Here is a 20102-nt window from a genome sequence, read left to right as displayed (position 1 = left end):
TAAATTTCGAAAGAAATGAGCAAAAAAACAAAATTGGACATCAAATTATAAAGATATACAAGCGAAAAATTATGAATCAAAATGAAAGAATCCTGATTTATGGTTAATGTTATTATTTCGAGGCTTCCTAGTTTCTCCTTTCACCCTTTTATCATCATCTTTTGCTCTTTCCATTTATCTTCCACATCTCTTCCCTTCACTTCCCATGTCTTCACTCATCTTTCATCTTGTTTCCTTTCAGACTCTCACTTCTTCTCGCATTATGTTTACAAATCAACAAGATCCTATTGACCCATTATAAACAGAGAAAGACCAACTCAAACCTAATGACAATTTTTAAAATTAGCCTTTTATTTTACTGTTTTTTAATAAATTTCAATCAATTTGAGTAATAATGAAGAAAAATGTTCCTTCTTAAGTGATTATAATATGTAAAGTATATTATTTTCCAGTTTTACCCACTTATGATGCATATTTACATCAGCTGTTTAAGTCATCAATGATGGTTGCTGTTATTGGATTTTTTTAAGTGTCAAAGTTATACCATGTGTAATTCATTTTAATTTTATTCTAGTTGCTCATGGAATAATCAGCAGATCAAATCAATGATTTAAAAATTATGTTGTCGCAGTAACCTAACCGCGCATTGGTGATATAACCAAGTGATCCTTTTTTGGCATTCGTAATGATTATAAATTACCCGGCAGTCTCAAGGTTGGCTTGGTTAGATTCAGCCAACTTTGACAAAGAAGGTTTCCTGTTTGTCCGTGAAAGACGAGAAGGTTTGTTTAATCATTGGAAAAGTGAAACATTTATTGAACGATTATGTCGGCTTCGTGGTAACCTTTTATTTATCCTGGCAACATCCAATCCAGATACCAAGAAAACATCTTATCCCAGTGGTAACAAAGTTACTAGTCGAGATAATAATCATACCTCTAATACTATCATTAATAGCAGTGAAGGTGGCATTGATGAACCACATCATCATAATTACCAACAGCGTATCAATCATTCATCATCCTCTGAAGCCGTTGGTAAGGATTTATCATCTACTGGAGAGAATCGTATTGTTTTCATCTTATTTTTGGAAGAGTGTGTTATCAAATTGTCCGAGGAAAGTAATAATAAACACTTCTCGTTCATCATTGAGTTTGGTAAAAATGATCCAACCAAGCCTTTCCATTTTACCACAATATCTCAACAGGAGAGAGATTCTTGGGTTGAGTGTATTCATCTGTCTAGTTTAAACTATCTTAAATCACTTCGTAAAACCTTCATTAATCTTAAAATTTCCACTGGTTTAGCTTCAGCATCACAAGACCCCATTCTTGACCCTATTGGAAACAACTCCGTTTCAACAACAAATACTTCATCAACATCTTCTTCATCTCCTAATAAGGCTTTCTTTTGTACCAATTCTTATATGAAAATCAATCTATCCTGTACCGTGATACTATTTGATGACCATCCGTTGGAACCTAACATTTTCATTGCTGTATTTTATCGCAAGGAAAAATTTAGCTCTTGGACCTTTCTGGATAAAACTGAAGTTGTTTCCTCACAAAGTGCCAAATTTGCCAAACAATTCAATCTACCATCAGAAGATTGGTCACAATATCAGCTGCGATTCAAGGTTTACGATGTGGTTGAACGTCTAACTGATACCCGAGTGCTCCTCGGTGAATCTATTTATGCACCAGCTTCTCTTATTATGGGATTGGCTGAAAACCAGGATAATTCACAAGTATTTGATCTTGATATTACATCTACCCTGCGAGACTCTCAAGTGATTGGCAAACTTAAGGTCACCATTAAAGGACCCGTTTATCCAGACGATAAGTGGTCTACTAACCAAACTGATTCTATATCATCTCGTCGGCCAAAAAGTTTACCTCTTACATCAGTTTCATCCAGCAAACCAATGGCTTTTACACCTTCATCTTCATCATCATCCGCTAAAATTGGTGTCACCCCATCATTATTAGAAGAAGCACCAGAAATGGAATCGGAAAAGGAAGTTCAACTGGAAAAACAGGAATGCAATAATACTGATTTGTCTACAGGAAAAAATTCTATATCAACATCTGAATTACCTAGACGTTACTCTGTGCCCAATAATTTTGACATCCAAATCAGCCCCATTACAAACAATACCGTTTTAATGTCATTACCTGGCTACTGGAATCTTGATGATGACCTTTTTGTTAATGTTATCCATCGCTCTTTTCAATTTGATGTACCACTAAAAGGTTTATCCATTTCCATTGAGGAAATCATGGCTGAATCCAAATATTGTATGCTTTTTCCTCAAATAATCATGTAAGTAACTGACGATACTTTTCTTCTACTACCATCTTCATCAATATTTAATTATTCATGTGAATGATAGTGTTTTAGGTGAGGGTTAATAGTGGGAAATAGTAAATAAAAAATGAAGACAATACAAATTGTATAAAAATTTACTGGAATCGTGTTCATCTCATTCTTTAATGCAGTTTTACCGCAAACTCATCCATGAGTTAATTTTCTGACTCTTTTTGCTGTTGTATAACATTACCAAATCTTGCAGTCAGCTGTAATTTTTTTGTACTTTCCTTCCAATCTTAATTAACTTAATAGCTCTTAAGAGATTCAATGTTTTATTTAATCTATTAACGTTTCTTTACCGTTTACCATTAATATTTATAATTTATTTTCCTTTTCTTTCACAGGAATATCTTTATGGATGATGAAAAAAAATTGATGAATTGTGTTACTTATTCACTGGGCGAAGTTAAACCAGATTATCAGCGAACTCAGATGAGAGTTTTAGAATCACATTTACGTCTTGTAAACGTTGTCACCGAATCAATTAATGAACTGTATCAAGTTCAGTTGGACAAAAAGTTCTTTAGACCATCAATTGCCAAAAAAGAGCTGTTCTTCCAATATGTGCCACTCAATTTTCACTTACAAAGATGTCTAGTCAGTGATTCTGATGGAGTTAATAAAAGACGATCAACAATCTGTTGTGAAAACAGTTCACCAATTGGAATGTTGAATGAAAACAATCTGAAAAATTCATTGGATGTTTATTCTGTTGGAGTTTTTGCTGCTCATTATTTTCGATGTGATCAAGATAATTTGAATATAAACACTTTAAACCCACACATTAACATTAAAAATATTCCTTCTTCAACATCTTCATCAACATCAGTAGCAACAAACCAAAATAGCGGCACAAACAAAGATAGTGGTTCATCTTCTGTTACTAAAGTTTGGAAAGCGATGAAAAATTTTCTCCATATTTCATCTCTAGTTCAATTGATTGAAGTTTCCATGAGAAAATTAATGTTCTACATTGAAGATGGCTCATTGGCTCAAGAAAAATTGAAAACTCTTTATGAAATGATTGATTCAAACGCTCATAAATTAATAAATATTTTGAATCCACGGGAAGTTGAGGAAACGCTTATGGCATTGGAAGTCTTGAAAAACCATTCATCAAATTCTGGTCACAGCAATACCATGAGTGGATCAATCAACCAGTCTTTTGGTGGTAAAATTACAACGGCTGATTGTTCAACAAATGATATAAGAGCATCCAATGAACCCGTTTTCAGGAAAAACAGCCAAAGCATTTCTGAAGAGCAACAAGAACTTGAACCAGTAGATCTTATTTATCTTAATATCAAAGCTAGTTTAATAAGTATATCGGGTAAAATTAACAATACACAATCGATAAAATGCTCACGATCAGAAGTTGAACCCAGCAAACGTAAACTAATCTCAGCCAATGCCGCACTACTTCGAATTAGCAGTATTTGTTATGCAATTGAAGCTATTAAATTGGAGCGAGAAAATTTGGAACTTTTCTACAACCTTCGACTGAAAAGAGGGATGATTTTTAGTCAAATATTAACAGTTTTGATTACTGCTGTAGTTAATCAAATTAAATCAACCAGTTTCCAGCGAAATTTAGTCAAAACAAAATCAATCTTTGTATATTTTCAATCTTTACTTAGTTGTTATGCTCAAGAAATTGGTATGTTGAACGATATGGCTGCTGCCACTTCAGAGCTCAATCAATGTACTACATTTGTTTTCATCAATTTCAAAGATTCTTCACGATCAACTCTTGATTTACCAAGAATCGAAGGAAATGGGTGAGTTGATTCATCTTTTATAAATCAATTGTAATAATGGGTAAATCATCAGAAAGCTAAATCTCTAAATCTCAATGTAAAAGTTGAATTCAAATTGTCATTGATTGAATGCATTAGCCTTGATTTTTGATTTGATAGTTGACCAGTTAACTGGTCTAATGATGCCAATCGACTCATAATGATTTTTGATGAGACTTGGAGTATGATTTTAGCCTAATGGTTTCAATTAGATTTAATCAAATATGCAACATAATTCATTTTAAGCTTCACTAGTCATGCCATGAATTTGTAATAGATCAACTTGCATTCTAATCTACCTAATTATTACAAATCTTTGTCATTAACTCTGATTAACTAATATTTTTATCGCAATATTTTTCTATTCACAGTCACAATGTTAGAGTTATCATCTCTTTAACTTCACAAATATTACCTGATTACCTTGAAGCTCAACCTAAAGCATTTCTCTTCAATATTGGTATCAATGAACAGGCAACTCTTGCAGAGACGTAAGTTGACTTATATTATGAATAATATCAATTGCGAAAATACAATGTTGGTAAATTAATCAACTAAATTTCGCAAGATTTATAATAGTTCATGTAATTAATTCTTTGTTTTTTCTCTATTAAAATCTTTATCTAGCCTTGGTCTGGTCAAATTGCAGGAGACAATTAATCAAAGCGCTTTTCATAGACTCGAAGAATACATTATTGAATTCAAAGAGAATCCAAATTTAGTTGATTTGTTAACTGCGTTAAAAATTGAACTTTGGTCTCGTCGAGCTAAAAATGTCCGTATTCTGCATTTAATGGAGCAAATTACTTATCATCTTGATGGTATTCGTTTTACAAGTTGTAAAAGTGCCAAAGATCGTACTTCAATGGCCATAACACTGGAAGAGGTGCGATTTTGCTCGCGAAAGTACAATTTCAATGAGATTGATGATTCACATCTATTCCAGCAAATGTTAGACACTTTAAGAAGGTAAATTTTGAGCAATTTATCCAATTTTAAAATGTTAAAATAATCTAATTATAATTTCTTTTTCTCTATGTTCCAACAGTGAAGGCACCAGGAGGGAAAATACTCGAAAAAATATCGGTATTGCTAAATACGCATTCAACTCTCTTAAAGCTATGACTTTACCAAAATTATATCGTCCTCCTCCAGGAACTTACAGTAATGTTCGTGATTGAACAGAATCGATCTATTCCACTATTATTATTACCTTTAATATTAACATTATTACCATTACAATTTATAACATATGATGGACAATCATCAAAAAGATACTCGCGAAAACGATTATGTCACAAATCTAGTCAATCATTGAAATTATGTTATTAGTAATACAATAGAAACAAATTTCCACTGAAATTATTGAGAATCAAAATAATCAATGTTGTCCATTTGCTTCATTGCGAACAAACAAAAAACATTTCTTTTCTCTTTTTATTTCCAATGTTACTTAATTAAATATAGAAATAAATATACATTATGTACAATTGTTACAATGTATTCCACTAATCAATTTGTCTTATTGTACAACGAAATGACTTTATGACCATTTCAACTGTTTTGGTAGTTAATTGTAAAATCTACTAGATTTAGTAAACATTTCTAATAATTGTAAACATAGAACCAATCGACATGATTCCCTATCTGCCTTAGGCAAAACAATTTCACTCAACATTTTTTTCATTAATCAATTGGTGTACATTAATAACCTTCGAGAATAATTTTCTGCCTTCAGTTTATTGATTAGCTTCTCAATGAAATACTAATTGAAAAAAATTTAACCTTATATGGCTGAGTTGGAGAAAGAAATAATTTTACACAAATCTAATGTGTATTTAATTGCTTGTTGTCAATTTTTCAATGTTGTTTTTGGCTTGATTACAATTAATCTACTGTATTATCCAGTGTATTAATAGATGAGATGGACAAAGTGAAAGTTTTGTTGAAATAATTTGATTTTTTATTGTGAGTCAATCACATAAAATGATATTTTGTATTTTACTCAGAAAGAGTTTCAGGTAAAAAAGTGTTGTTAAAAATATGGGTTTATATGATTGCAAAAGGTAATGTGAATATGTATGAAAGTCAAATTGTTCATTGATGATTTTTTGTTGTAAAAAATGTAACACATTATAAAAATAAAACTAAAATAAAACATGTAGAGATGATCATGAGGAAAGCAAATATAACTGCTCCATTGGTTATCATTGTTAGTCTGTTTGAAAGAAATACAAAAAAATCGAATTAGTGGCTTTTAATTGATAGATAATGCTTTTTAATGAGTAATTTTACGATCAAATTGACTGACCTTCTCAATCGGCCAATAGCAGCTTTCGTGTTATCGTCATCTTCATGTAAAACAAACTTCCTGATACCATAATAACCAGTATGTATATAAGATTTCCAGTCCATATTTTTCATACTCATTGGAAATAATTTCCTATCATGTTCATTAAGATGGTCCGTTAAAGCCAAATAATTTGTGTTGATGTAATGCCAGTCTTTAGTTAAAAACCATCGCACTGATTTAATTGTATTCACCATTTTGATCATAAGCGCACAAATTCTGAAAATTAAAGTTCAATTTTAGAAAAGGTCTTGTAGAACTTCAGATCAATCAGAAATGAATTATATCATGGAAGGTTAACTAAAATGAAAAGTAAACAAAACTTACTGAGGTGAGCTACCAGTGCAAATCAGAAATAAATCGGAAAAGATGGCAAAAATAATGTGTTGAAATATAATGGAGTATAAAAGTTTGAATGGTGTCTTGGGTGAAATCATTTGTCTTCCAGGCCATCGAATTGCTTTAATGCTGGGCGATTCAAAGACAACGTCTAGTGAGTATTCTAATAGTTTTCTCCAAGTAACTGAATTGTCCTCTGAAGGGACCACATTATACACCGGAACAGTGTCTACAGGCCTTTTTTGTCCAGTAAACCAGGCAGCCGTGATCATTACATTGCAAACATAATCAACTGGAGCCACCTCGATTCTGGTGTCAGGGTCCCAGGTTAAACACCTACTCAAGCCCATGACCCAAAGAAGAATCATAGCATTAAAGGCTTGCATTTTATTGGTCCAACCAGGAACCGGAGTAGCCACAGAACTGGACACTATTGGTGGTCTCACAATACAAATAGGAATATTGCTATTCTCAGCTTGGCATAAATTTTCAGACAAGGCTTTAGTTAATGTATAAGCATTTGGAAACATTTTCATGTCTTCACGTAAAAATTTATCGATAGCCTTAGCATCACCTGATTCCATGACTGATAAAAATTGTTCCGGTGTGCATGGGACTGGATAGATTTTTTCTTCAATGAGAGACTTGAAATGATAAGCTGTTGCCGTTGAAACATAAACTAAACAGGCCAGATTCGTCATTGAACGACATAATTCGAGGACATTCATGGTTCCACGGAGATTGGAATTGGCAGCTTGACTGTAAAGATGAAGCAAAAATATAGCAGTTAGTCGATCAAAAATTTAATAAGTTACATTGAAAAAAAATGACATTGAAAAAGGAGATGTTTTCGGTTTGATTAGCATAACCAATTGATATTTGATAAATGTTAACACATTGTGGTTAGCAGGTTATTAATATTGGGATAAATGTAAGTGTGATCAAAAATCAATCGAATTGAATGCTTACTCGGCTCCTTTGTAACCAGCTTCCAGTCCAACTGAAGCAGCGGAATGGAACAAAATTGAGACTTCTGCTGTTACTTTCGACAAAATATCATTTGATAGACCTAAATTTTTGGCATCAACAGCACCTTCAATGAAAACTAATTTATTCAATAGATTGGGTGTTTTAAGATTTTTAAAAATATCATAATTAAGATAACGTTCACGTCTCTGATCAAAACTAAATTCACGCTTTTTTCTTAGCAAAAGATATATAGTACCGACATCAGGACAATTGGCGAGCAAATTGTAGACCAAGCATTTCCCAATCAAACCAGTGCCACCGGTAACTAGAACTGAACGTTTTTCATAAAATTGGCACACTTCACTTTCCATGATTAAAATAATTAACACAGTAGATGAGATAAAAAATGAAATAAAACAACAGAATCACAAAAATTGAATAAAACAGATGAAAAGATGCGAGGGAAAATAAAAGTGGCGCAAAAGAAACGTTGATCAAGAAAAATAATCAAGTCCAGTTAATACTGTTGAAGATATTGATTGAAAAAAAAGCCAAGGTGTCACTAAAGAAGATACAAGAAGCTAACAGCAAGATAAATAACAACAACGACAACAGCCATGATCAACAAATTAGCAAACAATGACACAAGAGTTGAAAGAGTTGATGGATTTGAAATGGAAAATTTTAGTCCAAAGATTGTTAACATTAACAGCACAATGTTTAAAACATTACTCACTAACTCACTTTGATTCTTATCTTCATTATCATCTTTCCCTCTTTTTGTCTCACCAATTTTCACTTGTTTTCCCTTTTCTCTTAATCTTCCATTGGACATTCCCAAATCAAATCATGTCCAGTTCCCTCCCCATTCATCATCTTTCTTCCTCTTCCAATGTCAACTCTTTCAGGTCACACCAATAGTCATGTTTATCAACAATTACCAGGCAATCAAACTTGATAATCAACATATAGCAGCCCTTAAACTTGTAGCAATCAATAAAAAGCATTGAATAAATCGCTTTTTTTCTCGCTTCTCTTTTTAAGATTCAACATTTTTTTTTGATTAAATAGTAATTAACTGATCGATGAAATATATTTGAAAAAAGGAGGAAAGTATTAAATGTAATTTTGTACAAGAAGGAAACAAAAACAGCAATAGACACTGATGATTAACAATTACCGTGTTTCCCCGCATTCTAGCACCGGGCTTGCTAATGAAAATTTTCACTTTTTAAGTCATGTTGACACTCATAATTTAGCTCTGTGTCTTAAAAATGATTAAAAAAAGCAAGAATCGATAACAAAAAGATATGTATCCAATGTAATAAAAACCAGTTTTAAGTTCATTTTTAAGCCACAGTGCTAAATTATGAGTGTCAACAAAGCTTAAAAGTGAACTCACTCATTAACAAGCCCGGTGCTAGAATGCGGGGAAACACGGTAATTAACAGCCAAAAGAACAATCAAATCTATTGAAGAAACAGTGCAAATCTCACTTTTCACTTTGGTTAACCTCGTTCTCAAGGATTGCTGTCCGATTAATCATAGCCACTAATGGATTAGTAAATGGATTTGACAAGATAAGATAATCCAGATTTCTTGCTCATTACAGATTCAGTTGAAGATGCTTTGTACAGATGGATCATGATATAAATCTTTGTGGATTCCCATAGTAAAAGGTAAGTGTTTTTAAAATGTTCAAATCTCAATGATAAGCCATAAACAACGAAAAGCAAAAATAAATAAAAACAACAATTCACCGAATAACAAGGTTAATATTGTGATTAACATGTTGTTTTCTGGTCTTCTATGAATCATTGGGTTTCTCTGGTTCTTCAACCAATTTTATCATTCAATTTTCACACCAATTTGTCTTGCAAGTGTTCAATATACGATAATAATTATAGTTAAAGTAATTTCTGAACTTTCTCCTAAGGCAAGGTTTTAATGAAAGGCAAACAAAAACAGTGTTGTTTGTAAAATTGAGGGACATTTACAATCAATTTATTCATTCTCCAGGTTGATACAGATTAAAGTTACTCAAAATTCAATGTAGACCAATAATTTTAGCCGATAATTGAACTCATAAATGAACCAATGATTGAACCAATGAATAAATCATTCAACTAATGATTAAAACCAGTATTTGAATGAAAAACAAAGAGGTTGATTGTTGATCTAAACAAGAACCAAACTCAATCAGCTGTATTCACTTGGTCTTTCGGATGTTGACCTTAGTGTCTTTGTTAACCATTTATTGATCAGCCTCTTGATTTGTGCCATTTTAAACAATCAAATAATGTTAATCAAAGTACGGTTGCACCAAAAATTGAGTTAACACTTTACATTTGATCAAAATCATTTGAATTACCTTTTTTTGCTCTTTTTTTACCCATTTTTTAAGCCTCAATCAAGGCAATTTGAAGAGCAAAAAACACGAGATTTTGTGCATAAAAAGTCGTCGAAGTGGTGTTTGCTTTCAATTTTAATTAATAAACCATCTCAACAATTATTGAAATTTTAATCCGTTTTTTTCATGATAAAATGACCAAAAAAATTGATCATTTGAAAGTCGCCATAAAAAACAGGCAATCAAAGTGACGCTCAATGGATACAGTTCAATGTTGCTCAAGCATAATCTGAAAACTGAAGATTATTATTTCGACAATCAGTTTATGAACAATTACTTCCTGATTTCATCGCAATTGTCAACTTTCAATCTTATAATCATTCCAAGTTGATCTTGGGTTTCGATTTGATCAACAGACTGTCTTTTTTGGGTTAAGATTCATTCAGGATTAGCTATTTATTGAGGATCATAGACAATGTCTAATGAAATTCACCACTAATCGCAATATTAATGATTGTAAACCTTTAACCTTAACCCTTTTGGCTAAATGGCTTTTTAATGAATCCAGTTGTATTGACATTGAAAAATCATATCTGATCTTCAATATTATTTGTTTTGTTTTTGGTGTGTCAACTCTTTTTGTTAAGCATTTACGGGTTAACTCGGTTACGTTTCATTTTTCGACTCTTATTTGGCCATTTCCTTGATTACATTCCAGCTTAATATTATATTTATAAATTTAATTGTCATCAGAAAATGGTTGTTTAGGTTAACATACCATTCATTTGAATGTAGAAACATCCAGACTATTAGTGATTTGTAATTTTAAGTTAGATCAACATCATCTCATGATACAAGGTTTTACTGGTGATGATGATGATAATGATTAAAATAACGTGAAATAAGTAAACTTTCAAGTTTAAATTACATTTAAATTGACTGAAAAAAAAACAGTTGATATCTTGGTTGTTTTCAATTTGGGTAAATGGTTAAAACCAATTTTACCGAAGAAAATCAGTATAACATTAGATGGACACTAATTATTATTGGAAAAATCCTTGAGAAGAAATCACAAATGTAAAGGTTTTTAATCGATTCAGAGCTCGACGCAGATTAACATATTAATCTTGAATGATTGCCGAGTTAACACAAGTTAAAAGAGACTGAATAAATACCAATAAATTCAGGTGAATCCACTCATTGGGTTAAAGTTGACTAACACAGTAACTCATGGTAACATTAACATCTGGAGCAAATACTGGTAAACATTGTACATAGATATTAGCAAAATAATACAATGACAAGTGAACAATCAATTACTCAAATTGATTGGGAAGTGCTACTAATCTATTGGTAGCTAGTTCAACTAAAATTATAGGACTTTGATCACAGAACAAATGCTTGGTGAAAATTCAAACACATTGCCGCTAACCGCTTTTTTTGCTAACAATGTAAGACATTGTAAGACAATGCGCACTAGCTTTATTTTTGTCTATGTTTGTAAACAACTTAACCAACTTATACATTAACTTGTTGAACTTATAAGTGTTGGATCTTAACTATGGCTGCTTTAACTGTGGAGATAAAATTAGCTTTATTAGAAGCATATGTTGAAAATGGTGAATCATATGTAGCTGCAATAACTCATGTTCATGATCTTTTTGGCCATGAAAATTGCCCAAGTGAAGAAGTCATGATAGGGTAAGTAAACTTGTTATCAAGTTATATACAAGTTATGTACTTTTCTCTTGGTCACATAGGCTATCATTTTTCTTTCACTTTCCTAATCGACTTTTCGTTTTCTTTTCTTTTAGATTTATTGACTATTTTTTAAACGACGATTTGAGCCTCGATGGACTTGATGATGAGGAATACGATTCAGATAGCTCAATTGAACAGATAGTGCGTGAACCTGTTTTAAATATCGATGCTCGAGCGTTACATGGTTTACAAGATTACTTTGAAAAAAATCCTACGGCTAGCCTGCTTCAAGCGGAACTTGATATGCAAATTGATAATTGGATAGATGTAGCAAAAGAGTATTTCAAGCTGCTTCATCGATATTTTGTTCGCATTTTTCATCCATCTGTAGAGGAAGAAGCTGTTGCGAGAAAGTTTTTGGCTGATAATGTCTTACGAGCTGTCAACTCTCAAGAAATGGAAATTGAAAATGTCATCTTTGCCGATATTATTCACGTTAATTTAGATAGATATGTCTATAAAGGTTACTTTCGCTATTTTGGAGACGAGCTACCTTATTTTTCTCGTTCAAGAGTTCGCCATAATGTTGATTTGGTTGTTTATGCAGCAATCTCATTTGATTTTATAAAAATAGCCTTCATCGAGGAATCAGAAGATGGATCTTCTCTTGTTGATGTGATCAAAGAGCAATTTGGTGGTGATAAGCTTGGAGATAAAAAAGATAAGATGTGGTACATTCAAGATGGCACTGACACTTGTCAGCTAACTTCACCAGATTTACACTCTGCCTTAGCTGAAGCATTTGGTCATCGTGTAATTGGAATAAAAAATTCCAACTTTTATGGTGGAGGAATAGAGTATCCGTCAAATACATGCTTTTTATCTCCTTGTGACTTCTTTTTATGGGGTTGGTTAACTTCCAGAGTCTATGAATATGAGTCTCACACCGCTGCTGACTTGAAGCTCGCCATTGAAGAGACTGTAAAGGAGATAACTCCTGAAGCGCGACAACTAGCTATACGAACAGCTATCCGACGATTAGAGTTTATGCAACAGACCAATGGTGAACATTCGATCAATGTTTACATTTAATCACTTTTGTACCAGAAAAGAATTCTTTTCTACTATTTCTCTACTTTTCTAATATTTTCAGTACCAATAAAATTTTTGTATTTTGCGATTATCCCCATTCGATGTCACTACCTTTATTTAAAACCTACAAGATGTAAACTCATACAAATCTTTGTTTTAAACAATCTTGTCTTCGCGATTCATTCTGTGTCTTTTAAAAGTCTTACGAATTTGAACAAATGAACGAAAATAGCTTCCCTATTGTATTAAATATTTCAAGTCTTGAACAAGATTAAAATTGGTTGTATTTTGTGTTTTTTGTACAAAATAAAAAATGAAAACGTATTACAATTGGATTGATGAAACAAAAAGAACGATAACAAATATTGTAAATACTGTTTGATAAAATTTAGATTCAATTATTAGCGATTCAGAGGGTCCTTTAGTTTCACAGAATTGCTCCAATTGAATCAAATAGAGTTATCTAAATTTTGCAAAACTGTTTCATTAACATCAATCAACTCTTTCAAATGAACCAGGCGAACACTATCAGGTGCCAAAGTAATCCTCAATTGTGAAGGTAAAATTTGATCAAAAAGAGTTGAAGCTGAATGAATGATGGTTGCACCTTCGGGGTGATGATTAGATGAACTTGAAATTAAAGGTTCATCAGCAGTTAAACGGTAAACAAGGTTAATATTGAAACTTGTAGGTGAATCGAGAGAATGATTAAAGACTGGAAATAATCTGGAACCACCTCTTAACTCAACCGTTCCTAGAGACATGGATGAGCCTCCATTGGATTGCTGTTGGTAACCTTTAGCTATGGCTGATGAATAGTTGCCTGTGTAGGTTAAATGGATTGAATAGTTGCCTGGTTCAAGAAAATTTTGAAATTGAATTGCAAACAAATTGTTGGGTCGATAATGAAACGAGTTGAAAATCAATTGTTTCCGCCTGTAATTTGTGAGCAAGTTGATTGAATAAGCTGAAACAGAAGTGATGGACAATTGTGGACCAACAAGAAATAAACAGTGTTTAGTGGTTCCATTCAAAGTAAACCTTAAATCAAGTGAACCTTTAACCATTGATGATGGACTTGGAAGAAACAATAGATTGATTGAATAATGAAAAGGCTTGATGGGTGAACTTGACAATGGACTAAGGGTTGCTTCACTCTGGTCATCCATACTCAATTGGATTGACTTTTTCTCATTTCTCCATGGAAAGCCGTACAGATTTTCATTTATTAACCACTTGAGTACCGAGCTTTTCAAAGGATTGGGCCTTGTTGAAATGGTTGGACACTTTGACTCAATCAGTACGGAAGCTTCAATCTCATATTCAGTGTCTTTCAGTAAACTGTACGCCTTTTCCCGTAAATTGTCTTCTTTGATTGCAAACAATCCTCTAATCAGTGCCGTTCCCTTGATCCCATGCAGATTACCTGTGAGTAAATTGTGCAAAATTGACTCCCAATAAGTAAAGTTATTAAGAGTTGCCATTCCATAGCGAAAGACTACATTTTGCATGTAAACGGGAATATAAGCGGAACTGTCATTAATCCATGACAAGAGATAGTTTGATGCATCTTTCAAGCAATCTGGTACTTTCATTTCACATGCATCTTCAAGAAGCTCGTATCGTAAAATCCTGAAAAAAAGATTTGCTCAGAAATTAATTTTCAACTCTTTTATAGTCAGATGTTCACTTACATTTTGGCATAATCTTCATTGTATGATTTTTGAGTCATTGAAACTTTATGGTAAATTGATTCAATAAGATCGCGACGAAATTCATTCAAAAGATATCGACCTTCACCAAAAGCAGGAGCACCGAAGGGTACTTTGGATGTGGAAAGGGCCAATGAAAGAGAAGCCAGGTTTGAATAGCGTTTAATGTTTGACAGTAAGCTGAAAAAAGTGGACACTTCCATGAGTCCAAGTTCACAGAGATGGTAGCCATCTAGTAAAAGGCCGGTAAAAGTTTCACTTGTAAAGGATTCAGGTTCACTGGAAAGAGCGTCAATCAACACTAACCATTGACTGGGTGAATAGTTGACCACATAGTAGCCCTTTTTGTTTACATTGAACACAACCCAGGAACAATTGTCACATAGCTTGTAATCTTGATGGGCTTTGGTTAACCAGATTAACCCAGAAAAACCATCAGAGGTTTTATATGTTATTGGAATCAACCAAGTAACAGATGATTCATTGATAGACTTGTTGAATTTTGGGGATGAGGAAGAGGAAGATGAGTCAATATGAGGTGAGCTTCTTTCGGGATCGGTTGCATTGATGAGAGAATCGTTAGAATCTGAATTTTTTGAAGCTTCCCTGATTGATTTGTGAGCTAAAGATGACAATTGACTTAAGCGAACAGTTCCATCGTTATTCCAGACAACATTTATTATCGGACATCCAGACTGTTTAGTCCATGAATCGATAAATTCCGTCATATTGATCTATTGAGAGGGGAAAAGTTTAACATGAGAAACTTGCAAAAGAGAAGATTTTTCAAGATTAGTTTCCATCGAGTAAGGGTGAAAATTTACCTCTGAATAATATTTTCCAGCTTCTTCACTGAAATCATTGGTTTCAACATTGGAATCGGCAAATTTGGTTAAATATGATCTCATCAATTTGTTGATGTTATCCGATCCTAAAAAGTCTTCCATCATTCTCAAGATACTGCCACCCTTTTGATAGCTCAGCCAACTGAATGATTGTTTAATTTGATTGGAATGGGTGATTGGAGCAATGGTACGATTCCATGGAGTATAAATTCCTTTTAAATCATAATAAAGCGAGGTTCGATATCGATTGATCAAGAACAAGTCATCACTAGACATTTCAGGATCAACAAAGTCAACTGCTTTGGTAGCAAAATATGTCGCAAAACCTTCATTAAGCCATGTATGTTCCCACCAACGCAGTGTAACCAAATTGCCGAACCACTAATTGGAGTTTAAAAAGACAGTTAAAAATAATGGAATCCGATTCAGCATAAGGTTATAAAGTTCCCTAGGAAATACTCGGAATGAACATAAATTGTATTTTTTAGAAAAGGACTAACAATCTTTATTAAACACTGAATGAATCATTTTTAGAGATTTTCAACAATTTTGACATTTCATTAGATTAAGTTAAGAACGACTATTTACTTTTCTCGAAATTTTCATTCAAATTTGTTTCCATTCAGAGATATTCCTCGACTTGTGCAGCTTTACTTAATGCCAAGACTTTTCAATAGAACAAACTTCGGAGAAATTTGACATTTTTTGTCTTTTTGTTAACCAATTCGATGCTATTTAAACTCAAGCAATAACAAGCTTTGAGTAATGGACTATTTTTCCCATGGTCTTTTTGTACATTGCGTTCAACCTTATTTAATTTGATGCACGAATGTAAGTTAACTTTGTATTTAAAAGTGTGTCAAAAAAGGCCATTCTTTCATTTTCCAATTTGTTATTTTAATATAACCTTTTATTACCTGGAAAAGCAATTATCTTTAAATTTGCATTCATTCAGAGTGTTTCTTTGGGTTCCTTTATTAGGCTCATGATTATGGACATTTAAATATCAATAAAACAGATTCAATTTTAATTTTGCTAAAAATCAATCGCTATAAATTAAACATCATTTACAAAAGTCTATCATCAAGCCTGTTGGACGGCAAGTGCTGTTCAAATTTATTTTTCAGGAAAATGTCTTTTGTTTCAAAAAACTTACCTGATGGGCAATTTCGTGAGCTGTCGTATACAGAATCCATTCTTTATTGTAAACCTCATATTTACCGTCTTTCTGGTACAGAATACGATTGTAAAATTGTATGATGAGGCCTGAATGCTCCATTCCAAATGAAGGATAATGTGGTGCAGCAAAGATGTCTGTAAAGGTTCAGAAATGAAAAGTCTTGATGAAAAAGTTGCCTCAGACAATTTAATCCTTTTTGTGTGCTCTTGCTAAGCATATTCAAGGGTTGGATATTGCAGGTTAAAACTATCTATGGAAACTAACTCAGGCTCTGAAATCAACTGTCAACTTTCATGCATTTATCGACCTTGAACCTTGAGTTTTCTGTTGAATCTTCAATCACGTTTCTTGCATTTAGCAAGCATCATGTTTACAGATGACTTTTACAATTGACTTGAGCTCACCTAATTTTGGAAATTTGTATCCAATTCCAAGGTATTGTTGGAAAAATTCCATACACTTAACTGCAATTGATAAGGCATAATCAGTTTTGTTTGCGTCTTCTTTCAATGTTATTATTCCTAACTGTAAGATAATGGCGATGATGAAAAGAAAAGTAAAGAAAATGAAAAAAAGATATTGAATTTTTCCGCCACATGAAGTACATATTTTTATCTTCTTTCCTTACCTCAACTCCTTGTGAAGTTGAAGCCACAGACCGGTGGCAATCACAAACAACAAGGGCAACAAGATAGGTTGTCATGAGTGGTGATTCTTGAAACTCTGAAATGTGCCAATTATTTCCATTATCATCAGTTTTACCATCAAACTTTTTGATACTTTCCAATGGCATATTGGAATAGGCTGTTAACGATGAATTGTGTTTAACGCTTATTTTAAAGTGAGCCTTCATATCGGGCTCATCGAAACAAGGGAAAGCTTTACGAGCATGAATTGGCTCAAATTTGGTCATATAAGTGTATCTATAGACATAAACGAAACACCAGAAAATTATTCCAACTATCTTATAATAAATATAACCATCTGATGACCAGATTCTGGTAAGAAAATGACTGTGATTGTCCTTTTGATTTCAATGTTTTTATGGAAAAGAAGTGAACAGTCGAAACAATAATTACCTGGGTGTTGGAGTTGTTGACTGGTGAATGAGAAACCCAAAAGTTTGAAAAGTACCTTTGAATTGTATGAACATTGTGATGAGTCGATTATCCGTTACATTGGATTGAGTCTCGATTGCATAAATGTTTGACTTGTCAAGCCAGCTTTTGGAGACAATGATTTCCTCATTGGTATCTTGATAGTTGAGGGAAAGTGAAGTTATGTTGAGCGTGTTGACTTGAATGGCAAGGGATCGAGTCGATGACAGCACAATGAAGGAGACTCGCACTGTTCCTGAAAAGGTTTCAATTCCTTCTGAAAGATCCCAGTAAATTTGATAACGAAAAGGTTTGAAAAGAGAGGAAGAAAGGCGAACATAAGGTTCAACTAAAGGTGACTCTCGACTTGTAAATCGCAATGACATGTTGGACAGACGAGATGATCGAAGAGATTTATTAACAAAATTACGCTTATCCAAGGCTTCTTCGTCGAGATAATCCTCATCTAAATCATCGTTAAAGGTAACCTCCGATTGAAGGGTTGAACTCATAAAATTGAGAACAACTAAAAGGCACAAAAAAATTGTTACATTACACAGGTTGACACTGGAAAGTCGCATGATTGCGAAGTAAATTCAGATCACTTGAGCGGCAAAAAAGGTCGATGTTTACAGTTGAAGGTCAATGTCAGTTGACCAGGACAAAGTGAACAAACTGTCACTTTGAATTCGGCAAAAATGTAAATCAATTTGGGTTAACATCTAATGAAAGGTGGGAGTGAAAAAAGTTGTCACAATCGTGATGGACCATCAAGATACATAAGGCAGGAAAAGACAAGAAAATGTTTGCTTCTCAACTAGATGATGTTCATGTTTCAGGAATAAGTGTGAGATGGTCGTTAGTATCGACGAAAAGACTAATAATAAAAACTGTTGAGTAAAATTGACTACCAACTTGATGTCAGATTACTTTACTTCATCTTTCATCTGATTAACTTCAATTGGGTTTGATTAAGATTGATCATCAAAAAGTGCTAAAAGAGAGGAAAAGAGAATCAAAGAGAAATAAGTTTTACCTAATTATTATTATCATTATTACTTATTATTGATATTATTTATCTTTTAATTTTCAATAATTTTTACCACTATTATCACTTTATTTAATATTAAACATCGTCTTTAATCTTTCCCTTCAAAAGGATATTCGTATTTGCCTTGAGAGAGAAACAAGACGAAATGAAGAAATGGGAAAAGATGAGAAACAAAATTTGAACAATCATGAAGTCAATCGAATCACATGAACAGTGAATGCATCTGGGAATCTCCTTAACCAAGAACAATCTTCCGCATTTGCAAGAGCTCTGCCGATGCCCAGTAAAAGCATCCATTGAAAGATTCAAGATCAAAAGTTAACATTGCCAATGCACCATATTAGATGGTTGTAACCAGTTTCATTGTAATTGCTAAATTTGATCCAATTTAAGTTGAATCTACCATTAATTACCAATCTAGAGTATAGCACATGTTTCAACAATTTAACGATTCTTTTGCTGATTTTTGCATCATCGACTTATCTCCCATAAGAAGCCGATCCATGTGATTGTGGATACACTTACGACATTAGGCTTACACAATTTAATTGTTTCACACCGTAATAATTGCAATCGGCCTGAACTGTACAGTTGAAGATGGATGCAGTTAGGCAAAAAATTTATTGCAATTAGTTCCATTTTTACTCTTGACTTTGCCATTGTTGATGATTGCATTCAATAAAATTGACCGATTTTTGTGCGACTTACATTTTTGACTTACAAAGTGCGATTTTTGATTTTTGTTAGATGATTTGAAGATTTAATAATTTTGTGGAAAACGAAACTTATATGATTTGATTGATATGCTATGATTTTTAAGACTGGAGGATATTAAAATCTCTGCAATAATTATGAGGATTACATGTAAACACTAGAAGGAGACTAAAAACAAAAGATACTTTAACCAGGTACTCGAATGTAATCACACTTTGAATCACCCTTCTACTGAAAGTAACAGTTTGGGTGAAAAGATTGTGCATTCGTCTGTCTTGTAGTTCACAAGTACTTGTGAAGCCCAAAAAACAGGAAAATATCGCGAGGCTCGGAGCTTAACACTTGTCCGACTTTGACTCTCACTCTGATCACGATACAATGTAAAATAGTTGTGTAGTTGTAATGCAATATAAACATTGCTACTAAAAAGACATAATGAGCACAATTGTTCCATTTATTGCACAAATTTACACAAATGCTTAAAGAAAATGGACAAGAACTAGTGCACATTGATTTCTTGCAAATTTGAACTCTGT

General features: G+C 33.0%; 4 protein-coding genes across 4 annotated transcripts; 2 read left to right on the top strand and 2 right to left on the bottom strand.

The window, feature by feature from the left end:
• The first annotated feature begins 194 nt into the window (after nucleotides 1-194).
• Nucleotides 195-5656, top strand: LOC107360553 (uncharacterized). The gene is made up of 5 exons (XM_015927231.2): nucleotides 195-2322; nucleotides 2715-4148; nucleotides 4538-4657; nucleotides 4794-5135; nucleotides 5215-5656. Exons 1-5 carry the CDS (start codon nucleotides 686-688, stop codon nucleotides 5345-5347), a joined length of 3666 nt encoding a protein of 1221 aa, XP_015782717.1. The 5' UTR covers nucleotides 195-685; the 3' UTR covers nucleotides 5348-5656.
• Nucleotides 5657-6106: 450 nt separating this feature from the next.
• On the bottom strand, nucleotides 6107-8535 carry LOC107360554 (fatty acyl-CoA reductase wat). The gene is made up of 4 exons (XM_015927232.3): nucleotides 7825-8535; nucleotides 6844-7614; nucleotides 6478-6735; nucleotides 6107-6384 (listed from the first exon to the last, which is right to left on the bottom strand). The coding sequence occupies exons 1-4, from the start codon at nucleotides 8193-8195 to the stop codon at nucleotides 6300-6302; spliced, it is 1485 nt and encodes a 494-aa protein (XP_015782718.1). The 5' UTR covers nucleotides 8196-8535; the 3' UTR covers nucleotides 6107-6299.
• Nucleotides 8536-11669: 3134 nt separating this feature from the next.
• Nucleotides 11670-13058, top strand: LOC107360668 (uncharacterized). The gene is made up of 2 exons (XM_015927371.3): nucleotides 11670-11875; nucleotides 11989-13058. The coding sequence occupies exons 1-2, from the start codon at nucleotides 11736-11738 to the stop codon at nucleotides 12965-12967; spliced, it is 1119 nt and encodes a 372-aa protein (XP_015782857.1). The 5' UTR covers nucleotides 11670-11735; the 3' UTR covers nucleotides 12968-13058.
• Nucleotides 13059-13228: 170 nt separating this feature from the next.
• LOC107360667 (glutamyl aminopeptidase) lies at nucleotides 13229-18686 on the bottom strand. Its single transcript, XM_015927370.3, has 7 exons — nucleotides 17784-18686; nucleotides 17333-17627; nucleotides 17109-17229; nucleotides 16681-16838; nucleotides 15504-15905; nucleotides 14662-15413; nucleotides 13229-14599 (listed from the first exon to the last, which is right to left on the bottom strand). The coding sequence occupies exons 1-7, from the start codon at nucleotides 18380-18382 to the stop codon at nucleotides 13417-13419; spliced, it is 3510 nt and encodes a 1169-aa protein (XP_015782856.1). The 5' UTR covers nucleotides 18383-18686; the 3' UTR covers nucleotides 13229-13416.
• Nucleotides 18687-20102: the final 1416 nt, after the last annotated feature.

The sequence above is a fragment of the Tetranychus urticae genome, chromosome 2, assembly GCF_039701765.1.
Source record: "Tetranychus urticae isolate SD_2017Ah chromosome 2, NJAU_TeUrti_SD_1.0, whole genome shotgun sequence".
NCBI classification, from domain to species: Eukaryota; Metazoa; Arthropoda; class Arachnida; order Trombidiformes; family Tetranychidae; genus Tetranychus; species Tetranychus urticae.
This window is presented reverse-complemented; position numbering and strand designations above follow the sequence as displayed.

Coding starts and splice junctions, on each gene's coding strand:
- LOC107360553 (XM_015927231.2), top strand. CDS start 686: ATGATTATAAATTACCCGGCAGTCTCAAGGTTGGCTTGGTTAGATTCA. Junction 2,323..2,714: donor CTTTTTCCTCAAATAATCAT/GTAAGTAACTGA, acceptor TTTCTTTCACAG/GAATATCTTTATGGATGATG. Junction 4,149..4,537: donor CCAAGAATCGAAGGAAATGG/GTGAGTTGATTC, acceptor TTCTATTCACAG/TCACAATGTTAGAGTTATCA.
- LOC107360554 (XM_015927232.3), bottom strand. CDS start 8,195: ATGGAAAGTGAAGTGTGCCAATTTTATGAAAAACGTTCAGTTCTAGTT. Junction 6,736..6,843: donor TGCACTGGTAGCTCACCTCA/GTAAGTTTTGTT, acceptor TTTAATTTTCAG/AATTTGTGCGCTTATGATCA. Junction 6,385..6,477: donor GCTATTGGCCGATTGAGAAG/GTCAGTCAATTT, acceptor TCTTTCAAACAG/ACTAACAATGATAACCAATG.
- LOC107360668 (XM_015927371.3), top strand. CDS start 11,736: ATGGCTGCTTTAACTGTGGAGATAAAATTAGCTTTATTAGAAGCATAT. Junction 11,876..11,988: donor AGTGAAGAAGTCATGATAGG/GTAAGTAAACTT, acceptor CTTTTCTTTTAG/ATTTATTGACTATTTTTTAA.
- LOC107360667 (XM_015927370.3), bottom strand. CDS start 18,382: ATGCGACTTTCCAGTGTCAACCTGTGTAATGTAACAATTTTTTTGTGC. Junction 17,628..17,783: donor TCAACAACTCCAACACCCAG/GTAATTATTGTT, acceptor TTATGTCTATAG/ATACACTTATATGACCAAAT. Junction 14,600..14,661: donor AATGAAGATTATGCCAAAAT/GTAAGTGAACAT, acceptor TCTTTTTTTCAG/GATTTTACGATACGAGCTTC.